This window comes from Sapajus apella, unplaced genomic scaffold, assembly GCF_009761245.1.
Source record: "Sapajus apella isolate SASKATOON/1434 unplaced genomic scaffold, GSC_monkey_1.0 scaffold2, whole genome shotgun sequence".
NCBI classification, from domain to species: domain Eukaryota; kingdom Metazoa; phylum Chordata; class Mammalia; order Primates; family Cebidae; genus Sapajus; species Sapajus apella.
Window position 1 is genome coordinate 69,581,599 of NW_022436942.1, and position 23,667 is coordinate 69,605,265.

Here is a 23,667-nt window from a genome sequence, read left to right on the forward strand (position 1 = left end):
CTTACAACTAGGTATAAGGCACAAAGAATATAGAACTTGATGTGTTTATAAAATCATGAGAACTGATTATATAAGTAACTGCAAATTTGTGGCTAAACAGTCACAGACTTGCTGAAATTTGGGAGAGCTAGTCACATATTACTTTATGTAGAAAAGCAAAACTGAAAAAATTTTTTCTTACTCTTTATTATTTTTTTTCTCGCTCTCCCTCCCTCGAAAATTTTTTCTCTATTTAATCTTGCATGTACGTATTTAAAAAGCGCCTCCTTTTGGTAAACAAAAAGCCACTGAAAACTTGTATCACTTTTATACAACGAAAGTTTGTCCAATTATGCTCACTAACTAAGATTAAACTATTCATTATTATTACTTTGTTACTTATTACCTTCCTGCATATTTAAAAAATAATAAAAAAAGCTAGTCAAGCATACTATGGTACTATTGTTTGGGTATCATGTGTTCGTCTCCACCAATTCTCATGTTAAAATTTGATCCCGGGGCCAGGCGCAGTGGCTCACACTTATAAATTACTGCACTTTGGGAGGTCAAGGTAGGCAGACTGCTTGAGCCCAGGAGTTTGAGACCAGCCTGGGCAACATGGGGATACCCTGTCTCCACAAAAAATAAAAATAAAAATATTAGCCAGCAGTGGTGGTGTACATCTATGGTCCCAGCTACTCAGCAGGTTGAGGTGGGAGGAACACTTGAGCCAGGGAGGTAGATGCTGCAGTGAGCCATAAATTATACCACTCCACTCCAGCCTGGGCTTGGTTTCTTTTCCTCCCTCCCCTCCCCCTGTCTCAAAAAAGGGGAGGGGAGGGAGGAAAAGAAACCAAGCCCTTGACTTTGCCTGTTATTTGAAAAATGTTAAAAATATCTTTATCCAACACCTCAAGGAATGGAATTTAGTAAAGGAGCAGGGTGAAAACTAACATACAGACAGCAATAGCCTTCATATATGGTACTTTATACTTACTTCATAAGTAATTACTTAAAGATGCAATGGAAGAGAAGTCCCTGAGTTACATTAACACTAAAAAAAGAACATACCTAAGGCATACACTGAAAAAAATGCACAAAACCTTGTAAGGATAAACTTTATGTTTATTTACTTATTTTCTTTGAGACACAATCTCACTGGGTCGCCCAAGCTAAACTGCAGTGGTGTGATCTTGACTTACTGCAATCTCTGCCTCCCAGGTTCAAGTGATTCTCCTATCCCAGCCTCCAGAGTAGCCAGGACTACAGGTACACACCAAGACGCCTGGCTAATATTTTTCTTGTATTCTTAGTAGAGATGGGGTTTTACCAATGTTCGTCAGGCTGCTGTTGAACTCCTGACTTCAGGTGATCTGCCCACCTCCGCCTCCCAAAGTGTTGGAAATACAAGTGTGAGCCACTGTGCCCAGCCAAGGATAAACTTTAATATGCTACTGAAGATATACTTTGAAGACTCAACATCATAAAGATATCAATCATTTCTTCTCAAGTTAATTTGTAAGTTTATTGTGATTCTGGACTGCCATGGTAGCTCATGCCTGTAGTCCCACCACTTTGTGAGGCTGATGCAGGCAGACTGCTTGAGCTCAGGAGTTCAAGACCAGCCTGGGCAACATGGTAAAACTCTGTCTCTACAAAAAATACAAAAATTAAGCCAAGCACAGTGGTGCTCTCCTGTAGTCCCAGCTACTTGGGAGGCTGAGGTGGGGGTATTGCCTAAACCAGAGAAGTTGAGGCTACAGGATGCCCAGATCATGCCACTGTACTCCAGTCTAGGTAACAGAGCCAGACCCTGTCTCTAAATAGTTAAGAAGAAGTACAAGTTTATACTGATTAAGAATAAAGAACAACAAAAAACCACCTCATTGATTACCTTTGGAGGGTAATAGAAAACCAACTCATTATTTTGAAGACTGCCTTAAAAACGGAAATTATGAACATTTTAAATGGCCTATCCTGAGAAAGCTTGTAACCAAATAGCTGGACATGGTAACATTTCTCTTCCTTTTTTTTTTTTTAAAGAGTTTCACTCTTACTGCCCAGACTGGAACACAATGGTATGATCTCGGCTCACAGCAACCCTGCCTCCTGGGTCCAAGAGATTCTCCTGCCTCAGCCTCTTGAGTAGCTGGGATTACAGGCATGCACCACCACACCTGGCTAATTTTGTATTTTTAGTCGAGACAGGGTTTCTCCATGTTGGTCAGGCTGGTCTCGAACTCCTGACCTCAGGTGATCCACCACCTCAGCCTCCCAAAGTGCTAGGATTACCGGCGTGAGCCACAGTGCCAAGTGTTTCTTTATAAAAATATTCCAGGTAATAACTGAAGAAGGGATGAAAGAAAAAGAATGTCACCATTTTGCAACCCCCGAGGAAATAATGGATCTTGGGCTAGACAATTATCATCAATGGCTGCTTAAAAAGAAAAAAAAAAAAGTAAGATGCTAAAGGGAAATATTATTTCTTGGACAGATAAAACTTCTAAGAACTCACCGGTGTTCCTATCAGGAAAAAGACTAATTACACTATATGACTCCTCATGAAAGTACATACATCTGTGAAACATTGAAAAAAAATACAATCCAATCTTACCAAGCCTCCATTATCTACTATCAGTTTACAAAGATGGCAGAGGACAGAAGTCTACTTTAAATATCAGCACAGGGATATAGTCAGCAAAATTCAGATGGTGGGAAAAAATAAAAGATAAGCTGGAATGTACAAAGATATGAAGAGCACAAAAACTAGGGGGAAAACTAATTAAAACTATGAGAGCTGGGTACAGTGGCTCATGCCTGTAATCCTGGTACTTTGGGAGGCCAAGAAAGGGCAGACTGCTTGAGCTCAGGAATTCGAAACCCTGTCTCTACAGAAAATACACAAATTAGCCAGGTATGGTGGCATGCACCTTTAGTCCCAGCTACTTGGGAGGTTGAGGTGGGAGGATTACCTGAGCCCAAGAGGTTGAGACTGCACTGAGCTGAGATCATGCCACTGCACTCCAGCTTGGGTCACAGTTAAGACTCTGTCTCAAAAAACAAACGAAACCAAACCAAACCAAACCTATGACTTCGCTGGGTGCAGTGGCTCATGCCTAGTACTTTAGGATGCTGAGATGGAAAGATAACTTAAGCCCTGTAATCCTACTACTTTAGGAGGCTGAGATGGAAAGATAACTTAAGCCCGGAGTTTAGGATAAGCCTGGGCAAAAGGGCAAGACTCTGTCTCAAAAAAAAAAGAAGAAAGGAAAAAAAAGGGAAAGGGGGAGGGGGAGGGAAGAGCAGAGCAGCACAATGAAGAAAGAGCAGGCAAGGTGGCATGTGCCTGTAGTCATAGCTACTCAAGATGCTGAGGCAGCAGTGAGCTATGATTGCACTCCTGCACTCCAAGCCAGGGCAACAAAGCGAGACCCCATCTCAAAAACAAAAAACAAAACCAAAAACGACTTAAAGATACACACTAAAATGTTGGTGGATAAACTAATGAAATTGCATTTGCTTCAAAATAATCCAGTGGACATAGAGCTTAAGAGACAATGGGTAGAAATGAAACATGAGTGGCCTAGGTTATTAATGTCTCAATATTTGCATAATAAAGTTACCACAAAGCTGGGAGTGGTGGCTCACACCTGTAATCCCAGCATTTTGGGAGGCCAAGGCAGGCAGATCATTTGAGGTCAGGAGTCTAAGACCAGCCTGGCCAACATGGTGAAATCCTGTATCTATTAAAAATACGAAAGTTAGCCGGGCATGGTGGCACGCACCTGTAGTCCCAGCTACTTGAAAGAGAGAGGCAGGAGAGTTGCTTGAACCCCAGAGGCGGAGGTTGTAGTGAGTCAAGACTGTGCCACTGCACTCCAGCCTGGGTGACAGAGCAAGACTCCATTTCAAAACAGAACAAAACAAAACAGCTACCACAATATGAAACAATTTTAAAAAATGACTTCAACATATAAGCAAATCCAATTTGGAAGCCTGATTTGGACCCTAATTGAAACAAATTAATTATAAAAAGATTATATATTTTTAATTTATTTTATTTATTTTTTTGAGAGGGAGTCTTGTGCCCAGGCTGGAGTGCAGGGGCATGATCTCGGCTCAACTACAACTTCTACCTCCCAGGTTCAAGCAATTCTTTTGCCTTAGTCTGCCTAATAGCTTACAGGTGCCCACCACCAGGGCCAGTCAAGATATATTTTAAAGATCAGTGGGTTTTAAAAAAGCCAACTGATTTTTTTAGTAGTAAGTTAATTATAGAGTTCATATGGAAACATAAACAGAAAATTCAAGATTATCTGAAAAAAAAAAAAAAAAAATCAACAGTGGCAGTGAGTGTATGAGAAAGTAGTCCGATTAGTAGATTAGAGGAGCAGAGTGAAAAATCTAGACAGATTCAACCACAAATGGACATTTGGCATATGATTAAATGGCATTTCATATTAGTTTGTTCTCTGACCATAATGAAATTACATTAAAAATGAAAAATAGCCGAGCACAGCGGCTCACGCCTATAATGCCAGCACTTTGGGAGGCCCAAGGCAGGCGGATCACCTGAGGTCAGGAGTTTGAGACCAGCCTGACCAACATGGAGAAACCTCATCTCTATTAAAAAAAATGTAAAAAAAATAAATAAAATAAAAAATAAATACATTTGGCAATAACTCAAGTATTTGGAAATCAACAAACTTCTAAATAACTCATTGATCAAAAGAAGAAATCGTAAGATAGAAGATATTCTGAACTGAATAAAAATGGAAATATCTGCAGTTTGTGGAATACAGTTAAAACAATTAGAAATACGTAGCTTTAAATGCTTCTACTTGAAAATTTTTAAATCTATAACCAAAGCAGCCACTGTAAGAAATTAGAAAAAGAAGGGTAAATTAAATCCCAAGAAAGGAAATAATAAAGAGCAAAATTCACTAAAGGGGAAAAAGGAAAGTAATATAGAAAAATCAATGAAACCAAAATCTGGCCTTTCAAAAAGAACAATAATTAAATTTTTAACAAGGCAGAAAATAGGGAAGAAGACACAAATTAACAATACTTGAAATGAATACAGAACATCAAAGACCCTGCATACAATAAAATGATAAGGGAGTATTACGAACTCTATGTCACTGAGGTAAGTAAGATAAAATGGCCAGCATTAACTTGACACCAAAACCGTATGGAAAACATTACAAAGCAAAGAAAATTACAGACCGGTGTCTATCCACAATGAATATAGACAGAAGTCTCCTTAATATCAAATAAAACTCAGAAATACATAAAAAGGATACTATCCCATAATTAAGTAGGGTCCCAGGAATACAGAGCTGATTCAACATTCAAAAATCAATCAATGCAGTCCTTCAGAATAACAGAACACACACACATTCAAAAATCAATCAATGCAATCCTTCAAAATAACCACACACACACACACACACACATTTTAAATACAGGGTCTTTTTCTGTCACCCAGGCTGAAATACAGTGGTGCAACTCACTGCAGCTTTAAACTACTAGGCTCAAGCAATCCTTCTTCCTTAGCCTCTCAAGTAGCCAGGACTACAGGAGTGTGCCACCACACCCAGCGAAATTGTAAATTATTTTGTAGATACAGGGTTTTCCTATGTCGTCAAGGTTGGTCTTGAACTCCTGGCCTCAAGTCATCCTCCTGCCTTGGCCTCCCAAAGCTCTGAGGTTACAGGTGTGAGTCACTGTATCTGGTCAATATGATACACTTAATAGATCATGAAAAAGTATTTGAACATAATCCAACAACCATTGATGATTTAAAAGAAAACAAACCCACCTCTCTGCAAATTAGGAAATGAAGTAACACCTAACTCGGCTTAATAGTGAAAGACAATGTCTCACCTATTAGAATGGGGGCATGGCAAAATCTCATTACTTTTATTCAGTAATGCACCAGTACAATAAGGCAAAAACAAAAAGACCAACATGGTGATTAGATCATGACTGTATATATCTGAAAATTCTTAAAGGGCTGCCAGAAACAGTAAGTTTACCAACGGGTAAAGACACAAGGTCAATATTCAAAAATCAAGTGCATGTCTACCTACTAATAAACAAATGTTGAAATTTTTTTAAAATATCACTCACAACAGCATAAAACAGATGAAATATTAAGAAATAAATTTAACAAAGTAGGCACAAATTGACACAAAGAAAACTAGAAAACACTGGTGAAACTGAAGACTTAAATGGAGCAGGCTGGGTGCAATGGCTCACACCTGTAATTCCAGCAATTTGTCAGACCCAGGTGCACAGATCACCTAAGGTCAGGAGTTTGAGACCAGCCCGACCAACATGGAAAAATCCCATCTTTACCTAAAATATGAAAAATTAGCCAGGCATGGTGGTACATGCCTATAATCCCAGCTACTCAGCAGAATGAGGTAGCAGAATTGCTTGAACCGGAGAGATGGAGGTTGCGGTGAGCCATTGCACTCCAGCCTGAACAACAAGAATGAAACTCCATCTCCAAAAATAAAAATAAAAATAAATGAAGCAGCATATGATGACATCAATGAAGATTCCATATTGTTAACATATTTCCCCCAGAACTGATATAAAGACTCAGTGCACAATCCCAAGCTGATTCTAAAATTTATTTGGAAAGTCAAAGAACACAGAGTAAGAACAATTTTGAAGAGAATAAAACTGAGAGACTTATATGAACTGACTTTAAGATTGATTACAAAGTAACAGCAAAAAAGAGAGAATTGGCATAGGATATACACAAAGAATACAACAAAACAGTTTACAAATAGATGGCACATATACATATATACAGTCAACTGAATTCAATAAAGCTACTATGGCTGGGTGCAGTGGCTCACACCTGTAATCCCAGCACTTTGGGAGGCTGAGATGGGCAGATCACCTCAGGTCAGAAGTAGGAGACCAGCCTGGTCAACATGATGAAACTCCATCTCTACTTAAAAAAAAGGTGAGCTGAGATTACAATACAGCACTCCAGCATGGGTGACAAAATCGAGACTCTTGTCTCAAAAAGAAAAACGACAAAGCCACCAAGATCATTTACATAGGGAAAACAGAGGCTGGTGCCAGAGAAACCGAGTAAACATTTATAAGGGAAAAAATGAAGCCCAACCTTTACATCATATCCTATTCAAAAAAATCACAGACTGGGAGAAAATATTCACAATACCTTTAACTGAGAAAGGACTTGTAACCAGAATATATAAATAATTTAAAATAATTTACTACAACTTTACTACTTTTCATAGAAAGAAACATGATTTTTTTTTTGTTTTGGCGGGGAGGGTGACAGGGTCTGGCTCTATTGCCCAGGCTGGAGTGCAGTGGTGAAATTTCCGCTCACTGCAGCCTCAATCTCCCCACCATTGCCCCTCAAGCACCACCAACCTTGCTCTAGCGATTCTCCCACATCAGCCCCCAAGTAGCTGGGACCACAGGAATGTACTACCCTGCCTGGTGAATCTTCCTATTTTTTTTGCAGAGACAGGCTTTCGTCATGTTCCCCAGGCTAGCCTCAAACTCCTGGCTCAAATGATCCATCCACCTTGGCCTCCCAAAGTGCTAGAATTATAGGCATGAGCCACCGCAACCAGGCAGAAACATGTATTTAAAATGAAAAAAGGGCTAGGCATGGTGACTTATGCCAGTAATCCCAGCACTTTCAGAGGTTGAGGCAGATGGATCACCTGAGGTCAGGAGTTCGAGACCAGCCTGACCAACATGGTGAAACCCTGTTTCTCCTAAAAATACAAAATTAGCCAGGCGTGGTGGTGCATGCCTGTAAACCTAGCTACTTGGGAGGCTGAGGCAGGATAATCGCTTGAAACTGGGAGGCGGAGGTTGCAGTGAGCCAAGATTGCACCACTGCACTACAGCCTGGGCAACAGAATGAGATTCTGTCTCAAAATAATAATAATTAAAAAAAAGAAAGAAAGAAAAAAGATTTGAACAATTTACTAAAAAAAGGCTGACAGCCAAAAACACACCAACAAGGTGCTCCTGATCAGTCATATTTAGGGAAATGCAAATTTAAGATCACAATGAATACCATAAGATACCCATTAGACCTGCTGAAATTAAAAAGATAAGACATTACCAAGTGTTGGCAAGGATGTAGAATACTTGGAACTTGAATATGTAGCTGATCGGCTGGAATGTAAAATGACACAATCACTGTAGAAAAGTTTGCCAGCTTCTTATTAATTGAAATATATATCTACCAGGCTGGGTGTGGTGGCTGACACCTGTAATCCCAACACTTTGGGAGGCTGAGGCAGGTGGATCACTTGCAGTCAGGAGTTCGAGACCTGCCTGGCCAACATGGTGAAACCTCGTCTCTACTAAAAATACAAAAAAATTATCCAGACGTGGTGGTGCGCGGCTGTACTCCCAGCTACTTGGGAGGCTGAGGCGGAAGAACTGCTTGAACCCAGGAGGGGAGGTTGCCATGAGCTGAAATCACGCCACTGCACTCCAGCTTGGGCAACAGAGTGAGACTTTATCTCCAAAAATAATAATAAATAAAAAATAAATTTAAAAAAAAAAAAAAAAGAAATATGCACTTACCATACCTCAGCAATTCCAATTCTAGGTATTTAACTAAAAGAAATAAAAACACAAACACTTGTACACAAATGCTCACAGCAGCTTCATTCATAATAGCCAAAAGCTGGCATTAACTCAAATGTCCATTGACTAGTAATGGGTAAATTAACTGTGGTATAATCATAAAATGAAATGCTACCCCAGCAATAAAAAGGAATAAGCTGGCCGGGCACAGTGCATCACCCCTGTAATCCCAGCACTTTGGGAGGTGAAGGCAGGTAGATCATTTGAGATCAGGAGTTTGAGACCAGCCTGGCTAACATGGTGATACCCTACCTCTGCTTTAAAAAAAAAAAAAAAAATTTAGCTGGGCGTGGTGGTGTGCGCCTGTAATCCCAGCTACTTAGGAGGCTGAGGCAGGAGAACTGCAGACCAATTCTGGGAGACAGAATGAGACTCCATCTCAAAAACAAAAAGAAATAAGCTGATACTAACATGAAACTCAAATTACTACACTGTTTAGGACACACACACTAAATTATATATCAAACTTGTTTATATATATATTTGCAGCCTGGGACTGCTTTGAATGTGGACCAACACAAATTCACAAACTTTCTTAAAACACGAGGTTTTTTGTTTGTTTGTTTTGCTAATTAGCTATCATTAGTGTTAGTATATTTCATGTGTGGCACAAGACAATTCTTCCAACGTGGCTCACGGAAGCCAAGAGATTAAACACCCCTGTTATATACTGTTATGATTCCATTTATTTAAAAAAAAAAAAAAAATCTAAGGGCTGGCCGAGGTGGCTCACATCTGTAATCCAAGCATGCTGTGAGGCTGAGGCAGGAGGATCACTTGAGCTCAGGAGTTCGAGACCAGCCTGGGCAATATAATGAGAAGACATTATAAAAAAACTTTTTAAGTCAATAAAAAAATACCTAAGTCAAAACTAAAAAGAAATCTAGAGAGGATAAATCTAATCTATAGTAAAACAGAGCAGATCACTGGTTACCTGGAGCTAGCGGTAATAAAGTACAGTTTGACAGAGAAGAGGAACAGGCACAATGCTTTCCATCTTCACTGGTAAATCAAGTACTTACTAAATGAACAAATATATTTGTCAAAACTCATTAAAATGCAAACACAAAAAGGTATGCATTTTACTATATGTGAGGTACAGAGTAATAAAACTGGTTAAAACATTTTGGATAGTCATTTAGAACAAGATAAATTGGATTCACATTTTATAAATTCTAAAATTAGCCAGGCGTAACTGCACATGCCTGTAATTCCAGCTACTCAGGAGACTGAGGCAGGAGAATCACTTGAACCGGGGAAGTGGAGGTTGCAGTGAGCCAAGATTGCACCACCACACCCTGGCCTGGGCAACAGAGGAAGACTCTGTCTCAAAAAAAATAAAGAAAACAAAACTAAATATTCTAAACACAAAAGAGATTAAATTTTTTAAAAAAATTTATATACATGCTAGAAGAAAAAAGTAAATGAATCTTATAGGAAAAAAGAAAAAACTATAAATCATAGGCTGGACATGGTGGCATCGCTTGAGTCCAGGAGTTTGAGATCAGCCTGGGAAATACAGTGAGACTCTGTATTTATGAGAAAAAACAAAACAAAACTAGATGTGATAGCAAAGGCCTGTAGCCCTAGCTACACAAGAGGCTAAGGCAGGAGGACTATTTGAGGTCAAGGAGTTTGAGATCCTGACTCTTAAATAAATAAATAAATAAATAAAAACAGAAAAGCTGGGTGCGGTGGCTCACACCTGTAATCCCAGCACTTTGGGAGGCTAGTGTGGTGGATCACGAGGTCTGGAGTTCAAGACTAGTCTGGCCAAGATGCTGAAACTCTGTCTCTACTAAAAATACAAAAATTGGCCAGGCGTGGTGGCACGTGTCTATAATCCCAGCAACTTAGGAAGCTAAAGCAGGAGAATGGGTTGAACCCAGGAGGCAGAGGTTGCAATGAACCAAGATCGTGCCACTGCACTCCAGCCTGGGCGACAGAGCGAGGGTCCATCTCAAAAAAAAAAAAAAAACAAAAAACAAGTGTAAAACATAAAGAGAGAAAAGAAAGAATAAAAAAAAACTATACAACTTCTTCAAAAACACATAGGAAAAAGTCTCTCTACGCTCAAAGTTTGCAAAGGTAGGGGGAGGAGAAAGCACAAATCATACAAAAAAGGTTGGTAAAATAAACTCCAAACTTTATAATAACTTATGCTGTTTCGATGATACTTTATCCTTTTTTTTTTTTTTTTAAAGACAGGGTCTCACTATTGCTCAAGCTGAATTAGAACTCAGTCTCCCAAGTGGCTGGGATGAGAGATATGCACCATTGTACCCAGACAAACACACTCTTGTGAGAACATACAATGAAAGACATAAATTTGACAAAGGATCTGTATCCATCCATAGTTTTATTTTTTTTGTCAAGTCTTGCTCTGTCGCCAGGCTGTAGTACAGTGGTTCAGTCTTGGCTTACTGCAATCTTGACCTGGGTTCAAGTGATTCTCCTGCCTCAGCCTCCTAAGTAGCTGGGACTACAGGCACGAGCCACCATGCCCAGCTAATTTTTGTATTTTTAGTAGAGGCAGGGTTTCACTATGTTGGCCACATGGTTGCAATCTCTTGACCTGGCGATTCACCTGTCTTGGCCTCCCAAAGTGCTGGGATTACAGGCGTGTGTCATCGTGCGCCCAGCTTCTTTTTTTTTGAGGTGGAGTTTCACTCTTTTTGCCCAGGCTAGAGTGCATTGGTGTGATTTTGGCTTACCACAACCTCCACCTCCTGGGTTCAAGCAATTCTCCTGCCTCAGCCTCCAGAGTAGCTGGGATTATGGGCATGCACCACCACACTCGGCATGGTGACACAGGGTTTTACCATATTGGCCAGGATGGTCTTGTTCTCTTGACCTCGAGATCCACCCTCTTTGGCCTCCCAAAGTGCTGGGATTTACAGGCATGAGTCACTGCACATGGCGTCTAACCATACTTATAATTCAATAAGAAAATAACCTGGCTGGGCAGGGTGGCTCATGCCTATAATCCCAGCACTTTGGGAGTCCAAAGCAGGTGGATCACCTGAGGTTGGGAGCTCAAGACCCGCCTGACCAACATGGAGAAACCCCGTCTCAACTAAAAATACAAAAAATTAGCCAGGCATGGTGATGCATACCTATAATCCCAGCTACTTGAGTGACTGAGGCAGGAGAATCACTTGAACCTGGGAGGTAGAGGTTGCGGCGAGCCAAGATAGCGCCAGTGCACCCCAGCCTGGGCAACAAGAGTGAGGAGCCATTTCCTTAACCAACGGGTTTGCCACAACCCTGCTGAGGGTTCCCCAAGCAGGACTATAGGTCTGTTTGCTTCTTAAGGACAAGTATACAGAGTTGTCTTTTTTTTTTTGCAGATTATGAAACCCCTTGGGAGGAAGCTTTATTTTTAACAGTTCTCAAGGTGATTCTTACGCATGCTCAAGTTTGACAACCTCTGAACTAGTTTAAACACCTAAGGGGGAAAAAAAAAAAAAAAAAAAAAACCCAAGGTTCACAGTGGACTCCGAGTATGGCTCTGTCATTAGCTAGTTCTGTGGCTTTGAGAAAGTCCCTGATCCTCTCTGGGCCTTGATGTCCTCACACGTAATTGTGCGCACTCTGCTCTATCATCAAAGCCACCTCCACCTGCTTGAGTCAATGCTAAACTGAAAACTGAAAAATCAAATTAAAGAGGAAAGGGGAAGGGGGAAAGGACAGGGAAAGAAAAGAGCAGAACAGAACCAAGCAGAACCTAATAAAAGGAATGAGAATTATATTTGTACTCTCATATACAGTAATTTCTAAGACATGGTATTTAAAACAAAAGGAAGCAGAACAGTAAGTATTGTATGTTTGCTTCTGTGTATAACAGAAGAAAAATAAATGTCAACAAATGTAATTAAATTAAACAATTTAAAGGCTGGGTGTGGTGGCTGTAATCCCAGCACTCTGGGAGGCTGAGGCGGGCAGGTCACGAGGTCAGGGGTTTGAGACCATCCATCCTGACCAACATGGTGAAACCCTGTCCCTACTAAAAATACAAAAATTAGCCGAGCATAGTGTTGTGCATCTGTAATCTCAGCTACTCAGGAGGCTGAGGCAGGAGAATCACTTGAACCTGGGAGTTGGAGGTTGCAGTGAGCTGAGATCTCGCCACTGCACTTCAGCCTAGCCAACAGAGCAAGAGTCCGTCTCAAACAAACAAAAAAACAATGGAAGAGGAAAGAATAGTCTTTTCAACAAATGAGGTGGGGACAATGGATATGGATATCCACAAGCAAAAAAAACCCCAAAAAACAAAAAAATAACTTGGACCACAACTCTCATATCAAACACAAAAAAGTAATTTAAAAGAGATTGTAGACATAAATGTTAAAAGCTAAAATATAAAACTCATAGGAATTTTATAGGAGTTTCATAAGAGTAAATCTCTGGCCTTGAATGAAACAATGCTTTGTTTGATATGATACCAAAAGCACAAGCAACAGGAGAAAAAACAAACAGATAAACTGAATTTCACCAATATTAAAAACTCTTTTGTGTTACAAAGAACATTATCAAGCAAGTAAAAGGATAACCTATACGCCGGGCACAGTGGCTCACGTCTAAAATCTCAGCACTTTGGGAAGCTGAGGCAGGTGGATCATTTGAGGTCAGGAGTCCAAGACCAGCCTGGCCAACATGGTGAAACCCCGCCCCTACTAAAAATGCAAAAATGGGCCGGGTGCAGTGGTGCACGCTATAATTCCTGCTACTCTGGAGGCTGAGGCAGGGAGATCATTTGAGCTCAAGAGTTTGAGACCAGCCTGGGAAGCATGGAGAAGCCCTGTTTCTACAAAAAATACAAAAATTAGACCAGTATGGTGGTGTATGCCTGTAGTCCCAGCTACTTGGCAGGGTGAGACAGGAGAATTACCTGAACCCAGGAAGCGAAGACTGCAGTGAGCCAAGATTGTGCCCCTGCACTCCAGCTTGGGTGACAGATAGGGCAAGACTCCTCCATCTCAAAACATAACAAAAACCAAAAAACCACAATGACACTTTATAACCCCTAGAATGGACATAAATAACCCAAGCAAAGACAGTATCAATTATTTATAAGGATGTGCATAAAGTGGAACTCTTGTATATTACTGGCAGAAATACAAAATGATGCAGCTGCTTTGGAAAAGTTTGGCAGTTCTAGCACAGCGATTCCACTTCAGGAGAAATGAAAACCTAAGGCCATGTGGGGGGGGGATTATTTATTTATTTATTTATTTATGTTGAGACAGAGTCTTGCTCTGCTACCTAGGCTGGAGTGCAGTGGTGTGATCTCAGCTCACTGTAACCTCCGCCTCCCAGATTCAAGCGATTCTGATGCTCCTGCCTCAGCCTCCTGAGTAGCTGGGATTACAGGCACATGCTATCATGCCAGGCTAATTTTTGTATTTTTAGTAGAGACAGGGTTTCACCATGTTGGCCAGGTTGGTGATCTGCCCATCGCGGCCTCCCAGAGTGTTGGGATTATAGGCATGAACTCTGCTCCCAGCCTTCTATGAAAATTTGTATATGAATGGCCACAGCAGTATTACTCATTGCCAGAAAAAGGAAATAACCCAAATGTTCATCAACTGATAGATAAAAGTAGTATATTCAGGCCAGGGGCAGTGACTCACGCCTGTAATCCCATCACTTTGGGAGGCTGAGGCAGGTGGATCACTTGAAGCCATGAGTTTAAGACCAGCCTGGACAATATGGTAAAGCCCCTTCTTTACTATTAATAAAAATACAAAAATTATCTGGGCACAGTGGTACATGCCTGTAATCCCAGTTAACAGGGAAGCTAAAGCAGGAGAATCACTTGAACCTAGGAGGTAGATGTTGCAGTGAGCCAAGATCCCGCTACTGCACTCCAGACTGGGGTGACAGAGCAAGACACTGTCTCAAAAAAAAAAAAAAAAAGGTTAAAAAAATGTTTTTTGTTTTGTTTGTTTTTACAGTGTTAGGCAGGGTGTGGTGATTCACATTTGTAATTCCAGCACTTTGGGAAGTCTGGGCAGGCGGACTGACTGAGGAAAGGGCTTCAAGACCAGCCTGACCAACATGGTGAAACTCTGTCTCTACTAAAAATACAAAACTGTGGTTAGCTGGTGGTGGCAGGCACCTGTAATCCCAGCTACTCAGGAGTCTAAGGCAGGAGAATCGCTTGAACCCAGGAGGCAAAGGTTGCAGTGAGCTGAGATCACATCATTGCACTCTAGCCTGAGTGACAAGAGGGAAACTCTGTCTCAAAAAATAATAATATTAGCAATAACAAAAACTTAGCCTGGCATAGTGGTAGACACCTGTAATCGTAGCTACCTGGGAGACTGGGACACAATTGCTTGAACCTGGGTGGTGGACATATTAGGTGAAGCAGTTATGAGAACATACTAGGTGAATGAAGCCAGTCACAAAAGGCTACACATAACATGATATATTATGATGAATTAACAGGCAAATCTGTAGAGAAAGAAAATAAGACTAGTATGCCTAGGCTGTATGGAGGAGGAGGAAAGAGGGGAACAGAGGGAAGTTAACTGCTAAAGGGTACAGTTTCTTTTGGGGGTGATTCAAAGGTTCTAAAGTTGATTGTGGTGATGACTACACAACTCTAAGAATATACTAAAAACCATGAAACAGTATCCTTTAAATGGGTAAATTTTATGGTATGTGAATAATGTCTAAATAAAGCTATTTTTGCCGGGCGCGGTGGCTCGAGCCTATAATCCCAGCACTTTGGGAGGCCGAGGCGGGTGGATCACGAGGTCAAGAGATCGAGACCATCCTGGTCAACATGATGAAACCCCGTCTCTACTAAAAATACAAAATATCAGCTGGGCATGGTGGCGCGTGCCTGTAGTCTCAGCTACTCAGGAGGCTGAGGCAGGAGAATTGCCTGAACCCAGGAGGCGGAGGTTGCGGTGAGCCGAGATCGCGCCATTGCACTCCAGCCTGGGTAACAAGAGCGAAACTCTGTCCCCAAAAAAAAATAAAAATAAAAAATAAAGCTATTTTTTAAAAAATAAACAAATGTATATGTGCAAAACTAAACACTGTAAGGATAAATTTAAAAATTTTAATGATCCCCTACTGATGATGGAGGGGATGAATGAAGATACAAGTAGACAAGACTGGGATATAAGCAAGACTTCTCTGAATGCATCTTTCTTTTTTGATATAGGGTCTTGCTCTGCTGCTCAGGTTGGAGTGCAGTGGCACAATCACAGTTCACTGCAGTCTCAACCTCAACCTGCAGCTAAAGTGATCCTCCACCTCAGCCTCCTAATTAACTGGGACTATAGTTACATGCCACCATGCTCAGCCAATTTTTTAACTTTTTTGTAGAGATGGGGTTTTGCTATGTTTTCCAGGCTAATCTCAAACTCCTGGGCTCAAAAATCCTCCCAATTCATCAGCCTCCCAAAATGTTAGGATTACAGGCATGCACCATTGATCCCAGCCTTCACAAATGGCATTTTTTATTTAAAAAGTCATTTTCACTTTAAAAGCATACAAATAATTTGCAGACAAAAATAAATAGCTTATCTAAATATGAAAAACAAACTCAACTGGATTAACCTACCTATTTATCACACTGTTGACATAACACTTAGCAACTTTAGAAGATAGTACTATGGAATTAACAAGGATGACACACTCTAAAAACTGGCATTTAAAGAATTACTGCAACAGATACTGAGAAAAAGTAATACTCCAAAGGTATCTCAAAACTTATTCTGTAGTATAACAATTAGAAAACTATTTTGAAGATACTATATATGCTCTGTATGAAAATGTAAATAAGCAGATCTCTAAGATGGTCCTCAATGATCTAACTCCTGTTGAGTCCCCTCCCACACTGTATACTAGGATGGCTCAGTAAGACCAATAGTTTAGAACATCATGCCACTTCCAAGAGTAGTTTGTAAAACATGCTGCAGCTTCTGTTTGGGACAGTTTCTCTGAACTATGCATTTTGGGAGAAGCCACCTGCCATGTCGTGATGAGGGCTGTGGAGAAACCCATGTGGCAAGGAAACTAATGAAATAAGGAAGCTTCCCACCAATAGCTTCAAAGTTGAACGCACATCCTCCAGCCCCAGTTAAGCCTTTGGATAACTGCAATCCTAGCCAACATTGTGTCTACAACTTCATACAAGACTATGGGGAAGAAACCACTCAGCTAAAATTTCTGACCCTCAGAAACTGTTTGAAACAAGAAATGTGTGTTTCACTAGCTAAGCTTTGTGATAAATTGTTATGCAACATTATAGTAGTTACTATTTTTAGTAACCAAAGTTTCAGTGTAAAATAATAAGAGATAAGCATAAAATGATAGTAAAAAGTAAAATCTTACAATGTTAAATTTAATTGAAAATATTAAATTTCCAATTTTTAAAAGTGATATTTATTTATTTATTTATTTTTGAGATGGAGTCTCACTCTATTGACAAGAACTGGAATGCAGTGGTGCAACCTTGGCTCACTGCAACCTCCACTTCCTGGGTTCAAGTGATTCTCCTGCCTCAGCCTCCCAAGTGGCTGGAACCACAGGCATGCACCACTGCACCCAGCTAATTTTGGTATTTTTAGTAGAGACAGGGTTTCACCATGTTGGCCAGGATGGCCAGTCTCAAACTCCTGACCTCAAGTGATCCACCCACCTCAGCCTCCCAAAGTGCTGAGATTATAGGTGTTAGTCACTGCACCTGGCCTAAAGTGTTATTTCCTAATTTAGTCTAGAAAAGGCCTATAAGCAATACTGTAACAGTAATTAGTGCCAATGATCAGGTAATGATTTCTAAATACTATTTCCCAGCAAAAGGCAATCAGGGTTCCTTGGAGGAATAGCTAATCAAGGCAAAAAAGTTTTGCAGGAGCCAACTTGCAGGGGTTCCCACTCATCAAAGATGGTACAATCAGAGTAACAAAAAGAATACGTGATACAATTAATATGTAAAAATCCATGCATTCCTAATACTTTTTAAAGCAAAAAGAATAAATGAATAAATAATAATATTGGGAGAGGATACAGCCTTTCTTTTTTATTTTATTTTTTGAGACGGAGTTTTGCTTTTTTTGCCCAGGCTGGAGTGCAATGGCGTGATCTCGGCTCATGGCAACCTCTGCCTCCCCGAGTTCAAGCGATTCTCCTGTCTCAGCCTTCAGAGTAGCTGGGATTACAGGAGTGCACCAGCATGCCCAGCTAACTTTGTATTTTTAGTAGAGACGGGGTTTCTCCATGATGGTCAGGCTGGTCTCAAACTCCCAACCTCAGGTGATCCGCCTGCCTTGGCCTCCCAAAGTGCTGGGATTATAGGCATGAGCCACCGTGCCCGCCCAACACATCCTTAAAAAGAAAAAAAAAAAAAGCAAAACTTTTTGGGCACTAAAGTTTGGGAAGTAGCAAGGGCACCAACTCCTCACTTTGAAAATTGAAAAGAGCTGGGCACGGTGGCTCACGCCTGTTAATCCCAGCACTTTGGGAGGCCGAGGCGGGTGGATCACAAGGTCAAGAGATCGAGACCATCCTGGTCAACATGGTGAAACCCTGTCTCTACTAAAAATGCAAAACATTAGCTGGGCATGGTGGTGCGTGCCTGTAATCCCAGCTACTCAGGAGGCTGAGGCAGAATTGCCTGAACCCAGGAGGTGGAGGTTGTAGTGAGCCAAGATCGCGCCATTGCACTCCAGCCTGGGTAACGTCTCAAAAAAAAAAAAAAAAAAAAAAAAATTGAAAAGAATTAAGAATTTTTCCTTTCTTGTACAAACTATTTTAGGATAACCAAAAAATCCTACTTGAAAATAATAGTCCTTTACAGAATGATTCCAGCTAATGAACAGAGAAGAAATGCTAGGAATTCAGAAATCACCCTTTACAAACCCTAAATTGCAGTGGTTTTCAGTGCATAGCCCTAGACTAGCAGCATTACTTGGGAGCTGGTTTCATAAACTGCAATAGAAATGCAAATTCTCAGGCTATGCCCCAAATCTACTGAATTAGAAAATCTGGAGATGGGATAAAGCAATCTGTGTGTTCAGCAAGCTCTCCCCAAGGGTTTCTATTGCACACCAAAATTTGAGAACCATAGCCCTAAAGTAAAAAATGATGTTAAGCATTAAATCAATAATGAATTACATAAATGATCAACAGAAAACTTTACAATGGGGAGGTGGCAGGGGAGGGGAGCAAGGTATTACCACTTGAGCACTTAATCAATCATACAATAATTAAAAGCAGGAAGATACTGTGTGCCTGCTGACATATGATACAAAAGCACACTGTACCATTTAGTATTTGTCCACCCCCAACCCCTGCGACCCAAACTGAACCCAGATGTAATCAATGACATCCCAAGAAGAAAACAGAAAAACAGAATGCATGACATACCACAAAACCGGCTTCTGAGACAAAGTAACAATGGGGGAAAAGGCAGGGGAACTACAAAGAGATACAATACACAATAAATGTAATAATGTATAGATCTATATTCATAACAAACCATCTGCAAGAATATATTCTTGACTCAATTAGGGTGATTTAACTATGTGTGGTTACTACTGAATCACTATTTATTTTATAAAATGTGATAACAGCACTATGGCTACCTAAGAAAAATTCCTATTTTAAAAAAGATACACATCAAGGATGTAGGAATTAAATGACATGATGTCTGAGGTTTTAAATACTTCAACAAGGAAAAAAAGTACATATGAAGTCTATATGGCAAAATCTTCATAATCATAGAATCTGAATGATGTGATAAAGCAAATACCCTACTCACTTCCTAAATTCTTAGCACAGCACATGTTCACAGCCGATATTCTTGACTGTGCATTGGTTCTGTCCATCAGAAACGCCTCAGTAGCCGGGCGAGGAGGCTCACACCTATAATCCCAGCCCTTTGGGAGCCAAGGCAGGTAGATCATGAGGTCAGGAGTTCAAGACCAGCCTGGTAAGGATGGTGAAACTCCATCTCTGCTAAAAATACAAAAACTAGCCGGGCATGGTGGTGGATGCCTATAATCCTAGCTACTTGGGAGGCTGAGGCAGAGAACTGCTTGAACATGGGAGTCAGAGGTTGCAGCGAGCCAAGATGGCACCACTGCACTCCAGCCTGGGCAACAAGAGAGAAACTCCATCTCAAAAAAAAGAAAAGAAAACATCAAGAAATGCCTCAGTAGAACTTGTTAACTGGTTAAGATATCCTGCGTATATCATTTCTATTAAAATGACTGTACCTCCTAAAATTAGAATGTAACTTTCCCATCAGAGAACCAAACTTTCATGCTTATTCTTACTGCAGTAATCTTTTATATTTTAACAACAAAAAGTTCCCATTGTACAGTTTTAAGTAATCATTGAAAATAGCAACACCTGCTAGTGATACATGAAAACCTTAATGTTACACTAAAATGGCACTTTATCCTGAAACAAAATATAGAAGCATTTGTGTAACAGAAAAAATAAATAAATAAAATAAAATGGCACTTTAAAAAACCCATTTTCTTCCTGGAATTTTTACAGTCCCTCAAAATAAGATTAAACTATATAATTTGATTACATTCTTTCAGGCAGAGTTCTTTCAACAGGTTCGAGTGTTCTAAGGCTAAAAAAGGAACACCATACTGAGAAAACTAAAATTAAGAGTTTTAGTTAACATTCATGAAATCACGATTACGTCAAACATTGAAAAATCCGCTGAGCACGGGTATTTTGGGAAGCTGAGGCAGGCAGATTGTTTGAGCCCAGGAGTTTGAGACCAGCCTGGGCAACATGGCAAAACCGATCTCTGCAAAAAATACAAAAATTAGCTAGGTGTAATAGTGTGCACCTGGAGTCCCAGCTATTCAGGGGACTGAGACGGGAGGGTCACTTGAGTCCAGGAGGTTGAGGCTGCACTGAACCATGATAGCAGCACTAAACCACAGCCTCAGCAACAAAGTGAGACCCTATCTCACAAAAACAAACACACACACATACACACATTGTGGATATCTTATTAATTCAGGAAAAATAAAAACTTTATGTCAGAAAGGTAATTGCACTGAGAAATGTCTTTTCTGTATAAATTATTCTACTTTCTATGGTTTCTCAACTGATAGCAATTAATCACTCTAAATTAGCTGGTGGGCAAAAAAGGAATCCTTTAGCATTTTCCAACATTAAAGAACTCTTTTTTTCTTGGACAGAGTCTCGCTCTGTCATCCAGGCACACATCATCACACCTGGCTGATTTTTGTATTTTCACTAGAGACAGGGTTTCACCGTATTGGCCAGGATGGTCTCGAACTCCTGACCTCAAGTAATCCACCCACCTCGGCTTCCCAAAGTGATGGGCTTACAGGTGTGTGCTATCATGCCTGGCCAAAAGATTTTTTTTTTTTTTTTCTTTTTAAGAAAAATGTAGGATTTTTTTTCTACAAAGGCTCTTTAACCACACAAGCATAGAATACTAGTTTATGCAATTAGATTATACAACAACTCCCTCATTTTAATGCAGAAACATCTATCTTTTTTTTCTTTTCAAGGCAGGGTTTAGCTTTGTCACCCAGCCTGGAGCCCAGTGGTGCAGTCACAGTTCCCTGCAGCCTGGACCTTCTGGATTCAACTGATCCTCTCACCTCAGTCTTCCAAGTAGCTAGGACTACAGGAGCACACCACGACAGCTGGCTAAGTTTTCTACTTTTTTTTGTAAAGATGGGTTTTTGCCATGTTGCTCAGGCTGGTCTCCAATTCCTGGCTCAAGCGATCCACCCATCTTGGCCTCTCAAAGTGCTAGAATTTCAGGCATGAGCCACCAAGCCTGGCCAAAACATCCTTCTAACAGGATTTTAACATTTGCCTCTCTGCTTCAAAAGAAATTCTAGCTTTGGGGAAATAATTGTAGGTATATATAAAGCAAAGTTACCAATCTAGTAAATTAATCTAGCAAACCCTCCTTTTCAAATTTAAGTTCAGACTTAGATTTCAGATTTAAAACTTTAGAATTACTTCTTTTTTTTTTTGAGCTAGGATCTGCTAGCTCAAAAGAAATCACGAGCTCAAGAAATCCTTCAGCTGGGATTTCAGGCATGGAGCCACTGCATCCAGCCAATTAGTCTGGTTTTTTTTTTGTTTGTTTTTGAGATAGAGTCTCATTCTGTTGTCCGGGCTAGAGTGCAGTGGCATAATCTCCTGCTCGCTGCAACCTCCACCTCCCGGGTTAAAGCAATTCTCCTGCCTCAGCCCCGCCTAGTAGCTGGGATTACAGGCACGTGCCACCACACCTGGCTAATTTTTCTATTTTTAGTAAAGATGGGGTTTTGCCATGTTGGCCAAGCTGGTCTCAACCTCCTGACCTCAGGTGATCCACCCATCTCGGCCTCCCAAAGTGCTGAGATTAGAGGCATGAGCCACTGCACCCAGCTGTTATTTATTTTTGAGACAGGGTCTCACTCTGTCACCCAGGCTGTAGGGCAAAGGCAAATCACAGCTCACTACAGCCTCTACTTCCTAGCCTCAAGCTAACTTCTCGCCCCAGTCCTCCAAACTGCTGGGGTTACAAGCATATGTCACCACGCCCAGCTAATTTTTTTGAATTTTAGTAGAGATAAGATCTCTGTCGTCCAAGCTGATCATGAACTCCTGAGCTCAACCAATCCTCCTGCCTCGGTCTCCTAAAGTGCTGGGATTACAGGTGTGAGCCATTGCACCCGGTCTCCAATTACTCTTTTTGAAGAGGATACTAAACAATCACAACTAATGGGCATTTCTCCTTCCATTTCTGTTCATAAAATCCATGTGAATATCTATGTAATGTTGGTCATCAAAAGTCAATGTATAGCCTCATCAACAAGTCAAAGCTAAATTACAACTATTTATTCATTATAAACTGAGTTATTCAATTTATGCAGCATGCAGACTAATAAGCAAACACAGGCAGGATTATTCTCACCTTTACCTGCTCTATATGTCTTGGCTTGATTCACTGGCATGGGCGTCATGGGTATTGGGTATAAAGGCTTGAGAGAATTAAAAAAAATATATTAATATTAGGCTCCTATGATAATAAGAAGGTATTCTATCACTCTTAGTTTTATATTGCTAGAGAGCTAGGCATGAGGTTTCCTATTAGTCATTAAAAAAATAAGATCATACCCACAGCTAAAAGGAATAAACCCCAAACTACAATAAATCTAAACCACCTTTTTCACTAGAAAACATTCTCAGATTTAGGTCCTTATACCTAACAACACACTGAACCTCTGCATGCCTCTCTGTTTAAAATGCATACACATACCAACACAACATCAAGTCACTGAAAACCTAAGAGTGCTTGGTGTCAGATACAAGCAATGAGGGAAGCTAAGTGTACATCAAATTCTATGACTTACTTGCACGCCTGGGCTCACTGGGACTGGATACATCATATTTGGTGCAAAACAAACAGGCTGAGTATAAACTGGAGTTGGCTGTTGATGACCCACCATAGATGGGCTAGGTTGTGCTTGAGGCCGAGGTGAAGTTGGGGTAGTAGAAGGCTTTGGCTACAAAAACAACAATAAATTCAATTATTTCAAGGTAACAAATGAACTATTATTGAAATTTAAAGACTGATTTTTCCAATCTTTCTAGTTTCAGTTGCTTTAACTAATCCATTTTATTGAAAACAAAAACAACACAGCAAACAAATTTTCATATTTCAATGAAAGAGAAAAATGTTACAGTAGAAATTTTAAAAGCTCTGCCAATTGAAAAATAATATAAAAACAGTGGTAGTGCCGGGCGCGGTGGCTCAAGCCTGTAATCCCAGCACTGTGGGAGGCCGAGGCGGGTGGATCATGAGGTCAAGAGATGGAGACCAGCCTGGTCAACATGGTGAAACCCCGTCTCTACTAAAAATACAAAAAATTAGCTGGGCATGGTGGCGCGTGCCTGTAATCCCAGCTACTCAGGAGGCTGGGGCAGGAGAATTGCCTGAACCCAGGAGGCAGAGGTTGCGGTGAGCCGAGATCGCGCCATTGCACTCCAGCCTGGGTAACA

General features: G+C 40.6%; 1 protein-coding gene and 1 long non-coding RNA gene across 23 annotated transcripts in view; both read right to left on the reverse strand.

Annotated features, from left to right (window-relative positions):
• Positions 1-23,667, reverse strand: part of ATXN2 (ataxin 2) — a 153,818-nt gene that overhangs the window by 19,086 nt on the left and 111,065 nt on the right. For 11 of the 22 annotated variants that reach the window (XM_032239683.1, XM_032239581.1, XM_032239552.1 and 8 more), the window contains 3 exons: positions 23,019-23,171; positions 22,580-22,646; positions 8,581-8,613 (listed from right to left, as the gene is read on the reverse strand). In XM_032239683.1, coding sequence (XP_032095574.1) covers positions 8,581-8,613; positions 22,580-22,646; positions 23,019-23,171 — 253 coding nt within the window. The remainder of the gene's footprint in view (positions 1-8,580; positions 8,614-22,579; positions 22,647-23,018; positions 23,172-23,667) is intronic. The other 11 variants (XM_032239691.1, XM_032239627.1, XM_032239673.1 and 8 more) reach the window with 3 other exon arrangements.
• LOC116524464 lies at positions 11,979-12,580 on the reverse strand. Its single transcript, XR_004257339.1, has 2 exons — positions 12,124-12,580; positions 11,979-12,091 (listed from the first exon to the last, which is right to left on the reverse strand). It is a non-coding gene; the product is annotated as an uncharacterized LOC116524464 (long non-coding RNA).